This window comes from Panicum virgatum, chromosome 5N (genome assembly GCF_016808335.1).
Source record: "Panicum virgatum strain AP13 chromosome 5N, P.virgatum_v5, whole genome shotgun sequence".
Classification (NCBI taxonomy): Eukaryota; Viridiplantae; Streptophyta; class Magnoliopsida; order Poales; family Poaceae; genus Panicum; species Panicum virgatum.
Window position 1 is genome coordinate 70,739,483 of NC_053149.1, and position 22,410 is coordinate 70,761,892.

Below are 22,410 nucleotides of genomic sequence, written 5' to 3' on the forward strand. Positions count from 1 at the left end.
ATCTGTACAATTTAGGTTTCGTAGCTGTAGGTTAAGTGCCATTCTACTATGAGTACGAACACCTTGTAGTGATCATAGCATATAACGTGCTGCAGCCTGATTACTTTCTAATATGAGATTATTTTAGTTTGCCATGGCACTCGGTCAGACTTGAGCTATATTTCTAATTACAATTCACTTATTGTCTTCTGACATCTTTGCATTAGTATAGGAATGAATAAAAACGAAACCATCCTAGACATGCTTAAGATCTCTTAACTCTTTAATGCAGGGTAATCGGGGTACGAGGCGTCAAGCAAATCAGAAAGCTATCGCAGGCTCTTTTATTTGGCATTGCCTCCATCTGTCTACCCTTCAGTGTGCAAAATGATCAGAACATACTGCATGAATCCATGTAAGTTTATTCCGTATTCTATATGTTTTTTTAGAATTTTGATAAGCTGTTGCATTTTATTTGTTTAATGAACAAACAAGCATGACGAAGTTAGTGAGAGTTAGTGAAAGCTTCAGCTTCATCAACATCTGTTTCCTTTTGCTTTCCTTAGAGCACCATAAACTTTTACATTGCTCTTCAAAACTTTTGGAGCCCGCGCGCACCGCCATACCTAAATTTTCGGCCGTCCTCCGCCACTGGTTCCTACTGCCTATGTAGTCATAGTTTACCCATTGCTCACCGGTAGCAAGGAGAAGCAAATCTCCATGCGACTATGCATGCTTGTTCTCGATCTTTTCCTTCTCAATTTTCCATCTCTTATTCAATTTTTTGGTTCAAAACTGATCTTACTTTGTTAGAAAAATTGGAAGATCATGCTGCTGAATCAAGTATGATTGATTTTACTCTCGCTAGATTGGAGCTACTAGAGAAGCAGTGTACATCGACCTCTACCGTTTGCTAGGCTGTTGGATAGAGCACAAAGCAGCAATCGATGGAGGGGATTAGACTAACGGGGAAGCAGTCGTGCAGCCATAGCCCTGATCTGAGTGGCGGGGACATCTCGCACGAGACGATGGGGTGTTTGAGATGAGCACAGAGCGGATGAATCTAAGTGGCGGGTCTCGCGGCGCCGCTGGTGGGTAACGTGGACAGACCCGCCTAGACCGCGCCAGATATGCGGGCTTGCGACGCGGGTCACGTGGGTTTGTGGCGCGGGCTTATCCAGAGGGTTTGCGGCACAACCGCGCCCACTTGCAATCTGAGTTGGATTGGATCTGATCCTATCCTACTCCTGCTAATGGGGCGGGGCTTGACGGATTTTTTGGGTGGGTTTTAATACGGGTACTATTGGATGGGTGGAAACGGGTGACACTATGAAACGAGTTTGGGCGGGTTAGGTTGACGACACAGACGGGTTGGGACGCTATGGTAGTAGATCGGCGTGTAAGTCGCATATCATCTTCCGTCGTGACTTCGGGTTGGGGCGGGTTGGGGCATTGGGCCGACGGGATGGGTCGGGGCGGATGGTAGTTAGGGCTCTTAAAATATGGGTAGGGGCGGATTTGGGACGGGTTCAACCCCATTAGCAGGCGTATCCTGTCCAAGCTTAGTTTAGATCGATGACAACGCGCTGCTCACGGAGGAAGAGGATGGGACCCTGAACCTAAGGGCGTCCGCAATGGTAATAACTAGTGCTAATTACATAATCCGCTGCTGTGGAGGTGAGAGACAAAATCAAAGACTATTTTATACTATTAGACCCATATGTTCCTCTCACATATTCTTGAACTACGTGAAATAAATCAGCTATTTAGTGGTCACTAGTGACTACTCTCTGTCCTACTTTTTTTGCCACATCAGATCTAGCTAGCTAAATAAATAGCCACTGCAGACGCCCTAGGACCCAATGAAAGGATCTCAGAGCCTGCTAATCGATCGATCAATCAATAATAATACCATGCCATGCATCGTGCCTTGTCGTTATCGACGGTCCCCCTCCACTCCAACCAGATGTTGCGGATTGGAATAGGCCACTAAAAATCAAGGCAGGAGAATGAGGTAGCATCGCCGGCCACACATACATGCGTCGAGATCAACATCGTATGAACGACGCATGCATCAATCAATCAATGAAAAGCCTCAGCATTCCAGTTCCAGCCACCGTACGTACCACCAAGGGTAGTATGTATCATCAGATTTATCTTATCAGCACCGAAGGAGCGAGCTCTCATCCATCTCGAGATGCATCAACCGCCACCAGCGTGCTTAGAGGTTGTTCGGCTGGTCTGGTCTTGTTTGTCTCGGCTTATCTCAATTTATTTCCTCTCACATAATATTATTCATTCTACCAGCCGAATATTATTTATTTTACCAACCCAACAGCCTCTTAGTCAGCCTGCAGGGTGCGTGGGCCGTGATCATGAACGTAGATTGGTTTTTTTTAAGATTATTCTTCCCCATCCGAGGTCCCCTGTCTCGCTGTTGCAACTTCGTTAGAGGCCAGCCGGGCGATCGATCTGTCAATCTATCATGTGGGGGCGATCGACCACTGCATATGACTGCAGGATCGGTACATCTATTTATCTAACCATTATATTGCTAGCTAGCTTATTGGTCTGATGGTATTGGTGTCAGGTTGGCAAACACATGAACAAGGGTGTGTTTATTTTGCATCTTGCATTTTTACGTTTTCGGAAGGAAATCTTTAATATTTGAAGTATTAAATATAGACTAATTATAAAATTAATTACAAATCTCGTCTGTAAACTATGAGACAAATCTAATGAGCATAATTAATCCATCATTAGAACATGTTTACTATAACATTACTGTAGCAATTTAGTGCCTAATCACGTCATAATTAGGCTCATTAGATTCGTTTCGCGATTTACAGTCTATTTGTGTAATGCGATTTATTTTTTAACTATATTTATATTTAGTATATCATGCAAGTGATTTATAAAATTTTTATATTTTACGTTTTGAGTTAAAAGCCCAAATCACTTTCCACTGTCCCCCCGAGCCAGGGAAAGGTTGGACTCGCTGCAGAAAGTGGATGCCCCAATCACCCCCGGATCCTCTGCAGCGATAGATGGTGGCTCTGGGTCTCCTGCTGTGCTGGTGGTGGCATCCTTCATCACTCAGTTTTCAGCGATCCGGGCGACATGTGTACAGACTGAGGCCACAGGCCGCGGCACAGAGCTGGTGCGCAGGGGAAGGCGCGACACGCCCCGCCGCACTGGATCTGTGAGCAACAGCGCGAGGACAAAGCGGCGGATATTCGTGCGCCGGATTGCGAGGCCTGCCCACCAAACCAAACCTTTTTCCGAAACGAATAGCCAGCCTTTCGCGGACCGACGAGCGGGCCCGTCCCGGCTGGGCAGACGAGCGCCCGAGCCAGCCAACCAACCAAACCAATCGCGGCTATGCCATGCCATCCAGGAGGCATCCATGATCTACCACCACCTTTGGAAGCAAGCAAGAGAAGAGAAGCGTCCGTGTCCGAAGCGACGGTTGACATGGTGGTTGGTTGTCCGTGTGCCCCGGACCTCAGTGCCAGGTCAGCAGCCACACAGTGACACAGACCTCAGGCTGCCCGCACTGGGCTCTGTAAGCGATACGCAACGCAGCTTACAGAGCCGATTTAGAGAGAAAAACGCTGCAGCGGGGCGCGCTACCTCGCTCTCTATGGTTGCGGGCGAGACTCCGCTCTCCAAACCCAGCGCAGATAGCGGCCGCGCGCTACGCCGCCACCGTGGCGCGGGTCCCACACCGTCCCGCGGCCTCGCTGCATCCGCCCCGCTCGCCGCACCACCGCGGCCGCCCCTGCTCGCCGAGCCGCGCGAGCTCGGTCCGCACGCCGGGCCGCGCGAAGGTCGCCCCGCCGCGGGCCTCCACCGCCGCCGCCCCTGTTCGAGCTCGCGCCGTCCCGCCCCGAGCCGCCATGGCCCCGCATGGAAGGGGGAGGCGCCGCAGAGGAAGGAGAGAAGGTGACGAGGGCGGAGAGAGTGCGGGGCAGGGGAGGAGAGGGAAGGCCCGGCCGCGGCGAGCTCGGCCGCCGCCCTGCGCGGAGCTCCCCGGCGCCGAATCCGGGCCGCCGAGCTTGAGCCGGGCCGCCGAGCTCGAGCCGTGCCGTCCAAGCAGGCGAGCTCGAGGGCCACTGCAGCTCGGCCGCGAGGAGGAGTCGCAGCGAGGTGGGCGCCATGGCCCCGCGCGGGAGGGAGGGCGCGCGCCACCGTGGGGGAGCTCGCCAGGGAGGGAGAGGGAGGGAGGGAGGCCGCCGCCCTGCCTCGCCGCGCAGGCCCGCCCCGGGCCGAGCAACCCCGCCGCCGGGGGCAGGGGTAGGGACGGGCGTCCGCCCCCCGCGCGCGGAGCGCGGCCAGAGATGAGGAGGCGGCGGCCGCGAGGAGTGGGGCGCAGGCCGCGAGGAGTGGGGCGCAGGCGCGGAGGAGGACGCGTCGGCGAGGCAGCCCGCCTGCGCCGCCGAGCTCGCCTGCGGCACCGTCCCGCCCGCCCGCCCGAGCGAGCCGCGTCCAGCACGCGAGTTGAGGGAGCAGAAGGGGAGGCTGCGGCGTGGACTGCCCCCTTCGCCGGCCTGCTGGCCACGCCGCCGCGGCCGTCGGGCGCCCCGTTCCCCCCGTTGCTGCCCCGCCGCCTTCGCGGAGCTCGCCGCCGCTCCGGGAGCCCTGGAGGCCGCCATGGCCGCGGCCTCGCCCTGCAGTGGCCGCGCGCTCCTCCGCCGCGGGGGGCCGTGGCGAGGGAGGGAGGAGGGCCGCCGGCGGGTGAGCAGCAGGGGGCCCTCCGAGCTCTGCCAGCCACGGGCGCGGGGAGGGCCGCCGGGGAAGGCCGGCGCCGCCCACTCGCCGCGGAGGAGAAGCAGGGGAGGAGAGAGACATGGGGAGAGGGAGTGGATGGGTGGGAGATAAGGTTGGGTGGGTCCCACTCGTCAGGGATAGTAGAAGAGGTGGGTGGAATAGATTTGAGTAGAAAATGTAGATGACTAGGATATAGAGAGTGAGATATAGAGAGTGAACGAGCGCGGAGAAACTGAACGTAGAGTAGAGAATCTCGATTACCAGGATGGAATATTCTTTTTAGAGAGTGAATTTAGAGAGTGACGAGTGCGGAGAGTCTCATAGCTCTCTCTTCCCTGCGGAGCGCCAAACACAAGAGTCATGGGCGATTGGAGGAACAAGACAACGAGAGGAGTACGTACGTGCACAGAAAACAGATGCAACCGGCCGGTCAGGAACCATCCGGTCCGGCACAACTGCCGCCACGCTCGCACTGCGGAAAGAGCAAGCAAGCCACTTGGACTTGGCACTGTTGCGCTGCTTTCGCAGGACACGGAGGCAGCGACTGTGCCGCCTTTTCTCTCATGGCTTTCAATCGCTGCCAGAATAGTCGCATTGGACGGCTGGCAGGCAGTCCGTCAGTTTGGTTGGTTAGTTGTACTAACGTACTGTAATTGCATCATCATCGTATATTCATATCATATCACATTGCCTGCCCAGCCGGCCGGCCAGCCATGCTAATCCTGTAACGCACTTTGGCTAGGGTCGTTAATGTCACTGAGTGGTGACCTCTCTCGGCTCGGAGTTGGTTTGTCGGTACGCGCGACAGGCCAGCCTATCGTGAGAACCGCCCAATTTAATATTATTTTAGACAAATCGACGGTCATTATTATCCAGATAAAAGCTAACACATGTCTGCCAGAGAACGTGCCACGTGTTAATCCACATCTAGAGACCTGAATATCCGACACGTCATTCAACCAAAATAACATCAAATATGGTAGTCTCGGTATGTAATCCAACATACGCCCAGGATTCGACATATGCACATACCATTCACAATCAGATACATCACCACAGAACCACAAAGAGCTGTTTTATATTACAAAAGTTCAATACAAGTTCGATATAGGAGGGTTCAAGCTACTTCCATTAAGTCTTGGGCTCACGAAAGTCATATTAAACAGAAACGTAAAATTTATTGCATTTACATGCTTTTACGGAGCTCGATTACGATAAAGACATACTAAGGTGATGATTCCTTGCTCAAGGACATCATCTCAGCCACAACGACCTACTCCTCCCCGCATTTGGATCAGCGGGGTAGAAGTGGCCGAACACCACTTCCGGCTCACCTGCAACTAAGTTTAGAAAGCAACCTGAGTACAAAAGGTACTCGCAAGACTTACGCGATTAAATAAACAAGGATCATGTAAAAATTCAAGTAAAAGCTTTAAAATTAAGTAATTATTGCATAGCAAGAGCTCTCTAAACTATCACCTAGCAAGTTTAATTAATTTTGCCCAAACCCCAAAAGTTTTAGTTGATTACGAGCATAATATATGAATAATCATAAAGGTGGCAAGAACCACTCCAACATATCCGAAACTCTCTACGAGGAATTCGACGAACCAAGAGTTTGCTCATAACCGAGAGTGCGGCAATTCAAATTGATTCAAACTTTACAAGGGTGTATTACTTTACCCACACGACGCAGGGACCATGCGGCTCACCCAACCCGCTAAAGTTGGATAAGGGGGTACTCGCGTCAACCGTTCCCAACAATGCTCGATCTTTGAACTTCACACCTAGCTTACGCGTAGAGACTTAGTTCCACCGAGGACATCTCTAAACTTTCGTATGCATAGTTCCACCTGGGGATACCCCTAAGCCTCTCTGCATAGCCCTTGGCCACATATCTAGGACTGCACATCAATGATCAAGTCAAAGAAGGTAGTTGGCTCATCTGTACTATTATTTGGATATGTGGTAGCACGAAAAGGTGCTCAAAGTCGATGGCATCCACGGACGGTCCTTAAACGATCCAAGCGGACTATGCCCATGTGACAACATTCTCTAGGCCCTACCATTCCGCTCGAATCTCGGTACTACCACTCCAACATTACCCCAACGAACCAGTGCAATCGAGGATTATCGGTCAGTGGGACACTCCAAGACATTCCTTCCTAGCAAGCGATATCAATATTCTAAGCAGGGCTAAGCATCTAGTCAAGTTAAGTAATTAACTGACTAACTGTAAGGATCGATAGACCAAGAGGAGGGGTGAATTGGTCCTTTTTCAAATTTCTAAGACAAAATAAAGCAACCTTAACCTATGCAATACTAGTAAGGCTCAATTCACCAACCGGCTAACTAAGCAAACTACACAAGCTATAAAGGATACAACAAGATATAAAACTAAGCAATGTACAGCTAAGTTATGATCTCTAAGGTCAAGCACATGAATAATTGCATGAAAATAAGTGCTTGAAAGTAAAGAGTGGGCAAAAGACGACCGGATTTTTTCCCATGGTGTCGATGTGTTGGCACACACCCCTAATCCACGTTGTGACACTCACTAAGAGTCTTGTCACCTACCAAGTCACCGAGACTAGGGCGCTCACTAAGAGTCTCCGTTCACCATCCCGGCGTGGTGGAGCTCAAGCCACGTACATAACTTCTTCGGGCTCCCACAATCAACTTGACAAGCTCTGGAAGAAACACCTCAATCATCAAGATCGCCTAGGTGCTGCCAATCACCAAGAGTAACAAGCTAGGGCATTCACTTGAGCAAGAACCGATCACCAAGAACGGATGCACACAAATTTCTCTCTACTCAAGTCCTTAGTCTTGCTTCTTGAATGATTGAATGAACAAATGTGTGGAAGATGAAGCTCAAGGTGGCTCTCAACAATAGTATGAGTGTATGAATGTTGTCTGGTGTCAAGAGAGCTCAAAATGACCCATTGGACGGGTATATATAGGCAGCTCATGCGGATAGAGCCGTTGGAGAAAAGCTGCCGGAAAAATACGCAACGCCGGTTAATCCGACGGTCCTCCAAAAGTCATCGTCGGTTTAACCGATGAATGTAAACTACCCATTTGGAAAAACTAGCCGTTACAACTTGGGCAGATTAACCGACGTATCATCGGTTTAACCGGTGAGTGTAGTTGTCCACTAATCAACTGAAAAACCAACTCTCTGGACAACTGCACCGACGCTAACTCAAATCCATCGTCGGTTTAACCGGTGAGTACAACTTTTGAAATCCCTGGAAAAACCAACTCTCTGGTCAATTGCAACGACGTTAATTTCAAATATCGTCGGTTTAACCGGTGAGTATAACTTTGAAACACCCTGAAAAACCAACGTTCTGGACAACTGCACCGATGTTAATTTCAAATATCGTCGGTTTAACCGGTGTATGTACTTGTCCAGACTCTGCTAACTGCGTTTAACCGACGTATAGAAAATTGGAGTCGTCGGTTAAACCGGTGTATAGACTTTTTCTGACTTTGCCTTTTCTGATTTGAGTCTTAAATGAAATCCAAATATTCTTGAGATATAAGTTGAAAACCACTTATTTGAACTTCTTAGAACCTGAGTGACCATAGTGTGCATCCATTTTTGATTGACCATGTCCATGCTCAAGTTACTTAGCCTTAACACCTCTTAATAGTGCGACCTCTACAAAACTATAAAACATATACTAACCTAAGTGTCCTTCTCAACCTTACGACACTTAGGACTAGAAAGATCCTTAGTCTTGTTATATATTTAAGTTGAATACCGAGATCGCCTTTTTGAATAATGAAATTGAGGGGGGCCTTTAACATATGACCAAATGAGCGATAATGTTTCATTAAGCCGCACAAACTCATTAGTCACAATAATGATTGTCATTAATCACCGAAACATACCTAGAGGGCCTAGATGCTTACACTAATAAGTGACAAGAACATGAGTAACAAATCAAGGTAGGACACTGCATGAAAAATTGGGTATAAGAATGCAATACATACATACTATACATATATAGCCCATCAATACCCAAGTGGAATAGCTAAACTAAATCAGATTAGATAGGTGCAAGGAATATGCTTAGCTGCTTGCCTTGGTTAACTTCGGGCTCGACCAGAAACGGGACTCCCGGTTCAGGCTCAACGGACTTGGCGGGCTCCACGGGTTCGACCTCCGACGGTTCGGTCACTAAAATGCATGAATGCGATGCAAGAATTAAGAAATGAACTTACATCACAAACATAAATGATGGAATAATTTGATAATGCAAAGGACATTACAAAAATTGGTTTTGCAGCAAAGGCATTTTCCTATAATAAACCATAAATATGTCAAATTCCAACTACTCTAAAGAAAATAAATCAGAAAAGGTAAGCAAACTTATCTAAACAAATCCAAGAAAATTATCATAGATACTAGGCATTAGTACAAGGGTAACAAAGCTGGTTTCACCCCTTTATCACACTTCAGCAAAAAGTTCTATATTAAACCATTTTTAGGCATAGCATATGAAATCACACTAAAACTTTAACAAACAGCAAGGAAATATATGAAAAAGTTGCACCATTGGAAACTACACTTCACAAGGAGTCTATCAAAATTTGGTTTGGAATTTTTAGAGCAATATACAAATAAATAAGCATTTTAACCACTTTTGAAAGATAAAACTATAGATAAATTTACAGAAAAGTAACATACAAAACAATATTTTTCTTACGTATATCTGAGCGATACGAACTCAACAAAACAAGTTTCGTATTTTTCAGAGCTATACATAAATTTCTACAGATTTTGCAAGATTGCTGCACAAAGAAAAACGCTTGAAAACGCTGGGGGCACCCACAGCCGGCCAGCCCAGTGGCTGACAGGCGGGGCCCATGTCCAGCGGCCCACCAGGCCGGGTGAAGGCAAGGCCGGCCTTGACCGCGGTGTGGGTGCGGCCACGATGTCGCGGGCGTCGCGCGGTGCGCGCGCGACGACGGCGAGCGGCGCGAGGTGACGCGGAGCCGAAGCGGGGCAGGGGAGGTGCGCACGGGGTGGAGGGGATGGCGGCGAGCATCACCGGCTACTTGGATGGCGGGGAACGGCGGCGAAGGGGCGGCGCGGCATGACCCAGCGGCGGCGGGCGAAGGAGAGCGGCGGCGGCCCTGTGCGGGGAGGGAGGAGGCCGGGTTAGGGGTGGAATCGAAGGAGCAGAGGGAGGAGAAGCTTCCCCCACGAGGAATCGGCGAGGGGCTCACCGAGGGCGGCGTACCGCGGCGGTGATGAAGCTCGGGGGCGGCGGTAATGGAGGATGGGGAAGGGCTTGGGTTTGAGAGGGGGCCGTGGAGGATAAGGCCGCGGCGTCGTCGTGGAGGAGAAGGGCGAGCGGAGGACGCGCGTGGCATGGCAGCCGAGGATGGCCGGCGCGTGTCCCGGGGATAGACGACGGCGTGGGGACGCGTGCGTGCCGCGGCGAGGTAGAACAGAGAGGAGGAGAGGAAAGGAGGCTGACGGGTGGGCCCGGGCGAGAAAAATAACGGTTCAAGATTTGAAATTCGAAACGAAGGTGTTTCCGGGCTCAAAAATTCACCAAATTTTTACTGTAGATAGACAAAATCACCAAGAACACAATGGAACAAGAATCACTCGAAAAGCTTTTGTAATTTGGTGCAACAAAAAGAACAAAAAGTCTGTTTTTGAAATTTCCTTGAATTTTGTGGCTTGGTTCAAAAGTCATAAAATCCCGCAAAAAATATTTTTAAATCAACATTTGAAATCTAGTATTTAAATAAAAATTTTGGGGGCTAAGTTACATAACAAAATTTGAACTTTCTTAACAAGCACAAATTCAAATAACACGAAATTGAATTCAAAACAAAGCACACATGCACATGATGCTCCTTGATGCCTTAATGATGCTCATGATGATGTGGTTAACAAGTTAAACATGTTTAAAATTTTCGAGTCATGACACCTATGCAATGTAGTAGTGCAAAGGTCCTGCTGTGGGTGGATTCGGTGGCGGTTCAAGTAGTTTAGTGCCGATCTTGCTGCCTAAGCGGAGCTCGTGGATGGCGACGGCAATGATCTACCAGCTCGCGCCCAATCTGATCCCTTCATGCACGTGCTGGTAGAACTCATCGGCCGGAAGCGCTGCTGCCCAGGCCCAGCCCCCCGTCCAACACCGGGCCGGCCACCGGCCGCGCGGACCGCGATGTCCCAACTCCGAAGTCCGGACCCAATCCAACCCCGCGCCGGGTTATCCACACCTCGCCGTCCTCGTGTGCCCCGGGCCGCGGCTGCTCCACGACCCCACCCTACCCTACCCATGTGGGCGGCGTCATGGAGGAAGCAATGCAAAGATTTGGTCACCGCTTTCCCCAAGGATAGTACCATACCAGTAGCAACTAGACCTGATCACGGGCCACCCGATCCGATAAAACCGACCTGACCCGCCCGAAAAACCCCGACCCGACCCGACCCGTACGGACCGAATTTTTTGACTCGAAACTCAAAAAAATCCGATCCAACCTGAAAATTACACACAAAATTGCGGGCCAACCCGATCCGACCCGACTCGATCATGTCACGGGCCGGGCATGGGCCAATATTTTATGATCCAAAACCCGAAGTGACCCGACCCGAACCTGTCGGTGTCCCGACCCGGGGGCCCGGATCCCAACTAGTAAATGCTTCGTGTTTCCTCGTCCCAGATGATGATGCAAGAGGCAACACAGTAACACACGGTTTATCCTGGTTCCGGTCGCGGGGCCGTACGTCCAGCAAAGGGGGTGTGCGAGGGCACTGTATTATCTTGCACCCGGAGTGCTTGTAGTAGGGGGTACAAGCGAGGCGAGAGAGGGAGAGAAGCTCCCAAGTCTCAGCTAGGAGTGGAGTCGATTGAGATGAGTGCTCAGTAGTCCCTGTACGTCCTCTTGAGGAGAGAAGCCAGAGAGACCAGGCAAAAATAGAGTCCAGAGAGCGCTAAGGGGAGCCCGCCTCCTCCTTTTATAGTCACAAGGAGGGGCGGCGTACATGAGTGGGGCATAGAAGTCGCCGTCCTCCCCTGAATCGTAGGGTACAGTGGTCGGACACTGTAGGAAGTACACTGTGGGAAGGCGGCGTGCGTCGCTGTCGTCCTAGATTTCGTCTTTGGTTCCGCGAGGATTGCGCCGATCGTCCTGCAGTGTTCCGGCGGTAGTAATGGCGCGGGATGGCCCCGGACCCCCTGGTCGGAGTGCGGGCGTACACACTAGAAGGTCCGGGGGACACGTGGAGGTCCCGGACCTCTGAGAGGAGGGGGGAGGTCCGGGACTCCGACCGTGTGCGATGAGCGCTCCTTCCGGAAGGACACGTGACATCGCCGGACCCCTTCCCCAGTGGGAGGTGAGTCCGGGTGGTCGGTGTCGGCAGAACAGGAACGGGAGCAGTGTCGGGCCCGTCTTGTCTCGCGCCGTATGTCCCACAGTGTCGCTACAGCCTTCGGGATGGCGGAGCGGTGACCGAAGTCAGCGGATGGGACCCCGGTCACTTCCACTGTGGAAGTGGCAGCCTGACACCGTCCGTCCTGGGCGTCGTGGCGGAATGGCTGGCCTTTAATGCCTCCGTACGGCAAGTGGTTGGGCAGCGGGGCTGTTTGTCCCTTGTGCCGAGGGGTGGCCTCGAGCGAGGCGGAGATGTCTTACCTGCTCGAGGGTAGATCCGCTACCCTCGAGCGAGGCGGAGATGGCTCACCTGCTCGAGGATAGATCCGCTACCCTCGAGCGAGGCGGAGATGGCTCACCTGCTCGAGGATAGATCCGCTACCCTCGAGCGAGGCGGAGATGGCTCACCTGCTCGAGGATAGATCCGCTACCCTCGAGCGAGGCGGAGATGGCTCACCTGCTCGAGGATAGATCCGCTACCCTCGAGCGAGGCGGAGATTGTCCGGCGGGCCCGAGGTGGGCCCGAGAGGGATGTGAATGGGCCGCATGCTGGGCTTTATTGAGTCCTTTCCTTTCTTCCAGATTGGAAGGAGGTCGTGGGCTTTCGTGGGCCCAGTTGCCTTAACACGTGTTTGCGTTTTTTTTAGAATGATCTTAGTACACCGATTAGGGGGTCCCTAATCGTGGTACCCGACAGAACCCGACCCGACCCGACCTGACCCGACCGATGATCAGGCCTAGTAGCAACTACTATACTATTCTGAATAATATTATTTCAAAAAGTTATATTCTGTGAGTACTCGTATCCTGGAAGGCAGACGCAAGTTGCAAATCCGACGCACCTCCCACATGAGGCCAGGGTGATCCATCACCCCTCGTCATTAGATGCGCGCGGCGCAGTTGGGGCAGCGATTGCGCATTCAGGCATGGCAGCGGCACCTGATCGATCCAGGCCCTGACTACTGTGCCACTCGCCGGCATCATGGCATGGCATGGCATGTTCACCGCTGGCCTCGCCGCACTGCGCACAGGACTGGAGGAAGCATCGATACAGCGCCGATCGGGACACGCCAATGAATGGTGCCGCCGCGATCCCAGCCAAAGATGACAAAGCTCAGCGACGACGACGAGGCCCTCCGTATACGGCAGGCAGGACAGGACAGGACAGCATACGCCTGCGGCAAAGCGAAGCCAAACAAAACAGGCCGCCTTGTTCGTCAGCTGGTTCAGTTCAGGTCGCCCAACCAAATCCACCTAACCCCATTGAATCGCAATCGCCTAAACGCGATCGCACTTGATTTTCCGGTCGCTTGCAGAGCATGCACGCACTTGATATTCCGGCTGTTGATTCGATCAGCCGGAGAGGCTCTCCACCGGGCGCCGACGAAACTCAAGGATCAGATCTCGCCGGCTGTTGTTTCTCGATAGGAGGCTGCTGGGCCGGCGGTGGAGTAAAATCGATGGACGCCGGAGACAGCCGAGATGATGAGGCCGGCGGCCATTATAGCCTAGCAGTACCACTCGCACAGGCTGCTGCTGGCCTCGCCAGAAAGGTCATTGGATTGGATTGGATGGCAGGCAGGCTCCATCATGGTGTTAATCATCATAGTGATGAGCCTGAGGCCTGCAAAGGGAAACCAACGTCTTGTGCTTGTGGCCAATGATTTTACGGCCCTCGAATCCGCCTAGGACCTACGTGAATCCACGTTGGAAGGGGCATCAGGCCATGTTTGGTAAACTGTCACATCAAGTTTACACAAAAATACGAACGTCCGCATGGAGTACTAAATGGAGTCTATTTGCAAAACCTTTTCAGGGAGGGGTGTAACATTTTGAGATGAATCTAATGACGGTAATTAATTGATGATTTGCTACAGTAACCATCCTCTAATCGCGCGGTCAAAGACCTCATTAGATTCGTCTCGCGATTTACAGGGGGTTGTGGAGGTGGTTTTGTAATTAGACTTCATTTAATACTCTAAATTAGTGGTCAAAAGACTAAAAAATTTTCGCGAAATTTTTTCCAGCCTTAACCAAACACGGCCATAGAAAAGTTGTACAGTTAGGACCTCGATATGGTTTTACTCTCTTCATAGTCTCGGAGATTATGTTCATTTTTGCTTTTTTTTTGGGCTTCTTCTCATTCTTCTTTGGCATCTACTCTCTGCGTCCCAAAATAAATGTAATTCTAAGACCAAACACGCAAACCAATGGTAGGTGTAAAATTACCAAAATACCCTTTGCCTTTTGTGGTAAGTGAATAAGGTGTTAGTTGTTTTTTGTGAGAATCTTCCGGAAACTGGTTTGTCTTTTGTGGTATGTGGGTCAAAGTTAATATTTTTTGCGGAATAAATTTTGAACTCTAGAATTGCATTTATTTTGGGACGGAGGGAGTACGTGCCACATGAATCAAATGTCGCTGTGTTACGGTCCGAGATCACCCTGAAAAAAAACTTGACCTGCGGGGGGTAAGACCGCCCCCACGGCATTGTTTTGAGAGGTAGAATGATCTTCTCACAGCAGGCCAAGAAAACCCCCGAACCCCTGCTCCACCCGTACACGGGGGCCCGTCGTCTTGTGAGTTACGCCGGACTCCACAGTGATTTGGACATGAGGCAGGCGAGGGGTTTTTTTTAACCTCAATCTAAAATTCGCCCCCACAAGGAGTCGAACCCAGGACCTGAGGAGTGCCGCTGGGTTCCTCTAACCAACTCAGCTAGAGGCCCTTTGGCCGAGATCACCCTGAGAAGAACGAGAGCAAGGGGTATGGGAGAATGGACCGGAAAATAGAGCAAGAAGAACAGAACAAGAGGAGCGGGCAAGAAGAACAGAACAAGAGGAGCGGGCAAGAAGATGACTGATTTCTGTAACTGAATCAACGATATCGTTTATAGAGCCGACGGTTATATCTACCCGGTACAAAGCCTCTGGCTGAACTACTCCCGTATGAGCTTGAAAATCCTACAGGCCGTGTTTGGTTTTGTCTGAAAAAAAAAATTCGCGAAAACTTTTTTCATCTTTGACCACTAATTTCGAGTATTAAATAAAGTCTAATTATAAAACCACTTCCACTGCTCCGTGTAAATTGCGAGACGAATCTAATGAGACCTTTGACTGTGTGATTAGAGGATGATTACTGTAACATCACTATAGCAAATCATCAATTAATCAACGTCATTAGATTCGTCGCGAAAAGTTACACCTATCCTTAAAAAAATTTTACAAATAGATTTCATTTAGTACTCCATGCACACATTTATTTTTTTGTGTAAATTTGATTTGACGTGTAACCAAACACGCCCACAACTGAATACTAGGCTTAGAGCCCGTTTAGTTCCCAAAAATTTTCACCCAAAAATTTTCACCTCCACTTTGAACGCATGTATGAAGCACTAAATGTAATTAAATATCAAAACTAATTACACAGTTTGGATGTACACGACGAGACGAATCTTTTGAGCCTAATTAGTGCATGATTAGCCATAAAGTGCTACAGTAACCCGCATGTGCTAATGATGCGGTCAAAGGCCTTAAAAGATTCGTCTCGCGGTTTCCAAGTGAGTTCTGAAATTAGTTTTTTAATTAGTGTTCGAAAAACTCTCCCGACATCTGATCAACCATTGACGTGACACCCAAAAATTTTCACCAAAGGAACTAAACGCCCCTTACAAGCTTACTCGGCAGCCCAACACATGCTAGCCACCGTTTGAGGTCGTGACACGCTGCTTGCTTCTGTCTCCTCAGGGGGGAAGGAAACAAATACTCCCTCGAAGAAAATGAAAACGAAAATACGTTTGCCAAAGGACGGATACAGCGTCCGTCCATAGATTGTTTTTTATTTTTTTCTCAAGAGCAGCGGCGTCCGTAGATGATGATGGTGGTGGTGGACCACTGAGAATACTCGCCGTCTAAACCTTTTTCCGGCCCACCTTTATGGCCGCAGCCCGTCTTCTGCGACGAACTTGCACGATGTGGGCCATTTTGCTATGGCAAAAAACTATTAGCGGCCCGCTTGGTGTTGGATTGAATGAAGCGAAAGGCTGGAAGCGGCCCAGCCCAAACCTAGCATTCCAGCAAAGAGTTCTTGCTCTCCACCACAAAACAAGTGGCAGCCTTTTTAGCGGTCGCGACGATTCATGCTCTCCCAACGCTTCATCCATCCATTGCAAGCCTGGAACAATGCATGACAACTTTTTTTTTTCCCACACCCAGCAGCTGGGATGTCGGGTCCTTCGTCTATATATTATTATTGCCCCTTTTTCTGGCCCCGGTGATTACATTTGCATGTCTTTTTTACGTGGCAACGTAGGAGCAGGAGAGGCCACGCACCCCCCCCCCCCCCAACCAAAAAAAAAAGAGTAAATCTAAAAAAAATGGAAAGAGTAAACTGCTACGAGAGCATGTGGACAAAGCGCGAGTTAATCCATGCTTATGGATCGTCATCCTCTGTAATTGTAATGCACGTACGTTTGGCAGTACACATGAGTTGGCGACATGTGAAGAAAGGCAAATCTGTGTGTCGAAACTCGAAACACAACACGGAGGCGGCAAAAAGGAGCCCCCATACCATACATGCCGAGAATATAAAAAACCCGGACGCCAGCAGAGCAGTTTGCGAGGAGGAGCGCGCGGACACGAGGCGTAAAAACAAACCCGCTCGATCGGACGCGCGACACGGTCCTCATGAATGAACCGACCACACTGCATGCACAGGCAGCATGCCATGGATGCTGCCCTTTTTTTTATTTTCTTTTCTTCTCTCCCCCCATCTTCCGCGGAGGTCGGCCGTGAGTAGGGTGGTAATGGGTCATGGTCTTTGTGGTCTCTTTACAGTCCAACAAGGTCCTTAAATTATTTAGTTTAAAATTATATAAGATTACAATCCAACTCTTTTAGAATTTGGCTCTTAGATTTTCTAGTTCAAAATTTTAGGCATTTTATCACCCCTAGCCGAGAGAGAGAGGCGAGGTCACGAGCAATGATGCGCGGGACGGGAGGAGGCATGTACATGTACTCCTCCTCCAGCACCGCGGCGCCGAGGAGGCTCACGCCATCATGCATTCATGCGCCGGGATGGCACGCCTGGCTCTGGCTGCCCATGTGTGCCCCTGACGACGGACGATCCCGTGGTCTCCCGCGCGCCCTACACCTCTGGCCTCCTCTCCCATCCACGCACGCCGGCATACAGTTAGATGGGGGCGATGCGCCTCTCGCCAGTCGCAACGCAATGCAGCGGAGGGGCGAGGGGCGAGGGGCGCGGTGCGCTGCATTTGCGCGCGCCGCTCACCGGACGCCATGCCGCGTGGCGCACCCACACCCTATACGCGCGCGCGGCGAGGGCGATCCGCGGGGCGCGTGGCACTGGCACTGGCACACCCTATGTAATGTACTAAGCATTTGGATTTTCAGTGGAAGTAAGTATCCTACTTGGCAACCACGAATCTTCCATTCGTTTGATGCAAGAGGGGAAAACACTTATTGTGTTTATCTGATTATTATCTCAACTACTACTCCATTATCGATCGAAAACATAGCCTTCACCGCAGAAATCTACAAGTTTATATAGATCGATGTCACAAGATTGTCATTGCTAGATATTACCGTCAAAATGGAGATAATACCGTTGCCGTAGGTCAAGACCTCCGTATTAGCGTGCCTGATGAAAAAGGTCCGACTAGGACCTAGGCGGAGGAATATCTGCTGAGGTCAGTAGCACAGGCAGCCCAGGCATGCTTGTCCGCGGCGAGGTACAGTGCATCCTCACTACAGTCTCCAACAAATCTTTATCAAATCCGCCGTACGAGATTCAGTTGGTGACCCTGATGATTTGGTCTACACTTAACGTATAGCCTATCCATAATTCTGCTGCCCAATTTTTCACCCTTCCTGTGCTACCCCTCTTGCTGCTGCAGTGGATGGCCCGGGGCTTTTCCGATTGGATTGGATGGATCATCAAGAGTACTATCTCCAACTTGTTCATTAATAAACTGCAGATCACGTGCTCATGGAGTGTTCATATCCGTAGAAATCCCTGGTCGAGCAAGTTGACATCTGCTCGCCATTTTTAACAAAAAGGAAACAGAGAACTTGAATACTGTGGGAAAATCGATCACGTCGTCCTGAGAGAGCTACAGCGACAGTAGCTGTTTCGCTTTCCGCGGGGAAAAAAGAGAAGAAAAAACAAACCCGACTGGTGATCCCTGACGATCGAGGTCCCGTCGCTGCAGTGAAGCAGCAGGCCCGTTCGTCGTCAGAAACATCTCTTTGCTTTTCTCTCTGGGACGACGCATCGTTGTCAGGCGAGATAAGATCGATGCGTCGACCGGATCATATCCTCGCAACTCTTTTCTCATCTCCCCCGTTCTCCCATGTTTTCCGTCAAATTGACCTTTTTTTTAAACTATTTTCAAAAGTAGACAGCTGGAAAAATTATTTTCAAATCTGATCCACTCATGACACGTCAATTGAGTTGGCGCGGAGCATAATTTTAAACATGCCATGATCGTTGGCATTATATTCCCGTCGTTGAATATCCACGTGACATGTTGACCCGATCAAAATCTAACGTTGTCCATGTCCGCGCCAAATGCATTGGCGTGGTGTCCGCCCCCCCATAACAGGTCGTTTTTTCTATTTATTGTGGGCCTGTAGTCCGGAATGACCGCGCCAGGGTCATTCGCGCGGACATTGTGAGATCCTAACCCGACGGTGTTTGGCATGGGTCTTGCTTACCCCTTTACCCAACCCATGCTTACCCCTTTACTCAACCCATCGTTGGCTGTGGCGGAGGCGACCGGAGTTGCTGCGGCGGCGGAGGCGACCCAGGTGCGATGGAGGCGCAGACGGCCCCTGTGCGGCGGCAACGGCGGCGACGGCGGCGGCGGCGGCCATGGGCGAACCTAAAGGGTGGTCAAGGTATGCCATGACATACTCTAAGATCCGGCCACCTAGTAGCACCCTGCGTGGCTGGCCCTCGGCCTCGGCTTACCCGGACACGAAGCACGTCGTCGCCTCCTCGGCTCCTCATGTGGACGCCGCCACCGCCCCCAACTCCCTCTCCTCAGCTCTTGCATCTCGCCTAGGCTATCTCGCTCGGGCAACCGGAAGGACGCCGGCCAGCTACGCATCTACACGGGAGACCAACAGGGCGTCGGCGTCCCCGCCCAGGCGCTCGGCCGCGCGGCGCTGTCCTCGCCCCGCTCTCAACCGGGCGGCGCCCGTCCTCGGCCCCACCGGCAGTGGGTGTCGCTGCCCCTCCACACGCTAGGCCAGGTGCGGCCTCTCCCGGTCAGACGGTGACCGGATGGGCATCCCTGGCGCCCCTTCCTGTCACGGGCGGCATTCCCAGCCGATGCCTCTTCTTTCTTTTTTTTTGGGTGCACCATCTAGACGCAACGATGTGATCCTGGATGTACAGAGCGACAGACGAATTAACTGTATTAAGAAGTTTGATCTTGTTGTTAGCAGAGAGGAAGAAGGGGAATCGGGGATCGGCTAGCAACAAGATCGGGACGGGAAGAGGGACAGAGTTGGTGGGAAGCTGGCCGACGAGGACAGCTTCAGAATCGCTTTCTCCAGGTTGTTCATACAGAGATGTCTCTCCTTTCCTCTCCTCTCGCTATTTATCGCCATGCAGGGCTACAGTACTCCGCTCAACTCGCACTTACAAGCCATTCAGGCCCACTCGCTTCCCGTCACACGAATGCTGAGATCTTTTTCATTTTTATATTTAAAAAAAATTAAAATTTCAAAAATATATGACCGTTTCGAAAATTTTCAAAACTATACCCCTGTCGCCCCCTGCCTGGGCGACAGGGGGCCTGTCGCCCACTGGCTGGGCGACAGGACCTAAACGTAAAAAAAAAATTACATTTAGGTCCTGGCGCCCAAGATGCATTAAACAGCAAACTTGTAAAATCGATATAAAATCGTAGAAAAATCGGAAAAATACAAACTCAACTGTTCCGGATTCTATGAAACAAGATCTACAACTTTTGTTATATAAAGTTTTTAATTTGATCAATGTATCTTGCTCTATTTTAAATATCAATTTAATGCACTTTTATTTAAATCTCAAGATCCATCCTTTGGATACATGTCATCTTTGGCCATAGTGTTGCATATGGTGAGCATAGCCTTGTAAAAAATTGGTAGGCCCAGAAAACATTTCTAGAATAAGCTTTTAAATTAAATCTTGCAATATGTCTAGTTTAAATAGGTTATTTATCCATGCTGTTATACTGAGTTTTAGAAGCCATAACTTTTACAGTACTATTATTTTATTTCCTAAGAGCTATAAAAAAAGTTTGGTAAATTTTAAATAAGCACAACTAGACCAAATGAATTATTTCAAATTTTTCTAGGTACAAGAACTATTTTTCTTGATTTAATGCATTTACCTTAGTCATAATTCATTTGGTCTAGCTGTGCTTATCTAAAATTTACCAAACTTTTTTTATAGCTCTTAGGAAATAAAATAATAGTACTGTAAAAGTTATGGCTTCTAAAACTCAGTATAACAGCATGGATAAATAACCTATTTAAACTAGACATATTGCAAGATTTAATTTAAAAGCTTATTCTAGAAATGTTTTTTGGGCCTACCAATTTTTTACAAGCCTATGCTCACCATATGCAACACTATGGCCAAAGATGACATTCATCCAAAGGATGGATCTTGAGATTTAAATAAAAGTGCATTAAATTGATATTTAAAATAGAGCAAGATACATTGATCAAATAAAAAACTTTATATAACAAAAGTTGTAGATCTTGTTTCATAGAATCCAGAACAGTTGAGTTTGTATTTTTCCGATTTTTCTACGATTTTATATCGATTTTACAAGTTTGCTGTTTAATGCATCCTGGGCGCCAGGACCTAAATGTAATTTTTTTTTACGTTTAGGTCCTGTCGCCCAGCCAGTGGGCGACAGGCCCCTGTCGCCCAGCCAGGGGGCGACAGGGGTATAGTTTTGAAAATTTTCGAAACGGGCATATATTTTTGAAATTTTAATTTTTTTTAAATATAAAAATGAAAAAATGCTGGGCCGACGCGCGCGATCTCCCCTGCGAGGCCCAACTTCATCAGCCTCCCGGGCGACAACATCCTGATCCGGCACAGTGTCGTCGCTAACACTTGTGCACTGCATATTCAGAACATGAATAAACGCTGACATGCGATGGGATTAATTCTGTATTGTGACTTGATATTTGCTTCTTATTTACACACGCTGACAGGATCCCCGGAGTACCGAGGGCAGAGCTCGTCGGTGTTCAAGTCGGCGATGAGGAAGCAGCTCGTGGACGAAGGCTACAGGATCCGCGGGAACGTCGGGGACCAGTGGACCGACCTGCAGGGCGACTGCGCCGGCGACCGCGTGTTCAAGATACCCAATCCCATGTACTTCGTCCCCTGAGGCGATTTTTTTTTTCAGCCTTGACCTGCCTGACTGTATTCATCAGGAATTCAGGATATAAAAAAACTATGTAGTGAAAAAAAAACGTTGTGTAAACGGATGGCTAACGTGGAAGAAGCTTAGGCCGTAAAGCAGATATAATCGTCGACGACGAAGAAGAACACTTCTCCTTCTACTCCAACAACGTTAACGCCAAAACATTTGGCGTGGAACTTCGGCCACGCCAAACACCATGGGGCTTAGGGTTTCACAATGTCCGCGCCAATGACCCTGGCGCGGTCATTATGGACTCCAGGCCCACAACAAATGGGAAAACAAGCCGTTACATGAGGCAGATATCCGCGCCAATGCATTTGGTGCGGGTAGAGACCACGTCAAATTTTGACCGGGTCAACATGCCATGTGGATATTCAACGACGGGAATAAAACGTCAACGACCTTGGCGTGTTATAAGTTAAGTTCCGCGCCAACTCAAATAGCGGGGGATGGGTGGGTCAGATTTGAAAATAGTTTTCCGAGTGGTTTATTTTTGAAAATAGAACTAAAAAAATGTCAATTTGTCAAAAAAAAAGACCCGTTCTCCTCCCGTCTCGATCGGCCTCGGGCGCATCGGCCGAATCCGGCCTCGGTTCTTGCATTGGATGGTCGTGTCGCCGGATCTTTGCCAGTTTTTAAATGCGGCCGGTCGAGGTTCCTGCTACGATTCGGTGCATGCATGTATCCGCACGTATCTTCCATCAGCGTAACTGCGTAAGCTAAAAGCATGTTTACTCCTCCACACTCAGGCTCAGAGCCGGTGGTGAGGAGATACTCCTAAGCACAGAAGAGCAGAAAGAAA

The 22,410-nt window shown here is 49.8% G+C and overlaps 1 protein-coding gene across 4 annotated transcripts; it reads left to right on the forward strand.

The window, feature by feature from the left end:
• Positions 1-18,826: 18,826 nt before the first annotated feature.
• LOC120672749 (vegetative storage protein 2-like) lies at positions 18,827-21,730 on the forward strand. 4 transcript variants are annotated; one of them, XR_005674280.1, is made up of 3 exons: positions 18,827-19,071; positions 19,239-19,734; positions 21,394-21,730. XR_005674280.1 is itself a non-coding variant. In XM_039953307.1 (3 exons), exons 1-3 carry the CDS (start codon positions 18,987-18,989, stop codon positions 21,570-21,572), a joined length of 375 nt encoding a protein of 124 aa, XP_039809241.1. In that variant the 5' UTR covers positions 18,827-18,986; the 3' UTR covers positions 21,573-21,730. The 4 variants fall into 4 exon arrangements, 2 of the variants coding, with proteins under 2 accessions (XP_039809241.1, XP_039809242.1); XM_039953307.1 differs by having other exon boundaries at positions 19,624-19,734; XR_005674278.1 differs by lacking the exon at positions 18,827-19,071 and having other exon boundaries at positions 19,082-19,428; positions 19,624-19,734; positions 21,394-21,720.
• Positions 21,731-22,410: the final 680 nt, after the last annotated feature.

Bases quoted from the DNA above. Each gene is read 5' to 3' on its own strand.
- LOC120672749 (XM_039953307.1), top strand. From the start codon at position 18,987: ATGGAGGCGCAGACGGCCCCTGTGCGGCGGCAACGGCGGCGACGGCGG. The intron at 19,072-19,623 runs GTATGCCATGAC...TGTTGTTAGCAG, and splicing joins GAACCTAAAGGGTGGTCAAG to AGAGGAAGAAGGGGAATCGG. The intron at 19,735-21,393 runs GTTGTTCATACA...ACACGCTGACAG, and splicing joins TTCAGAATCGCTTTCTCCAG to GATCCCCGGAGTACCGAGGG.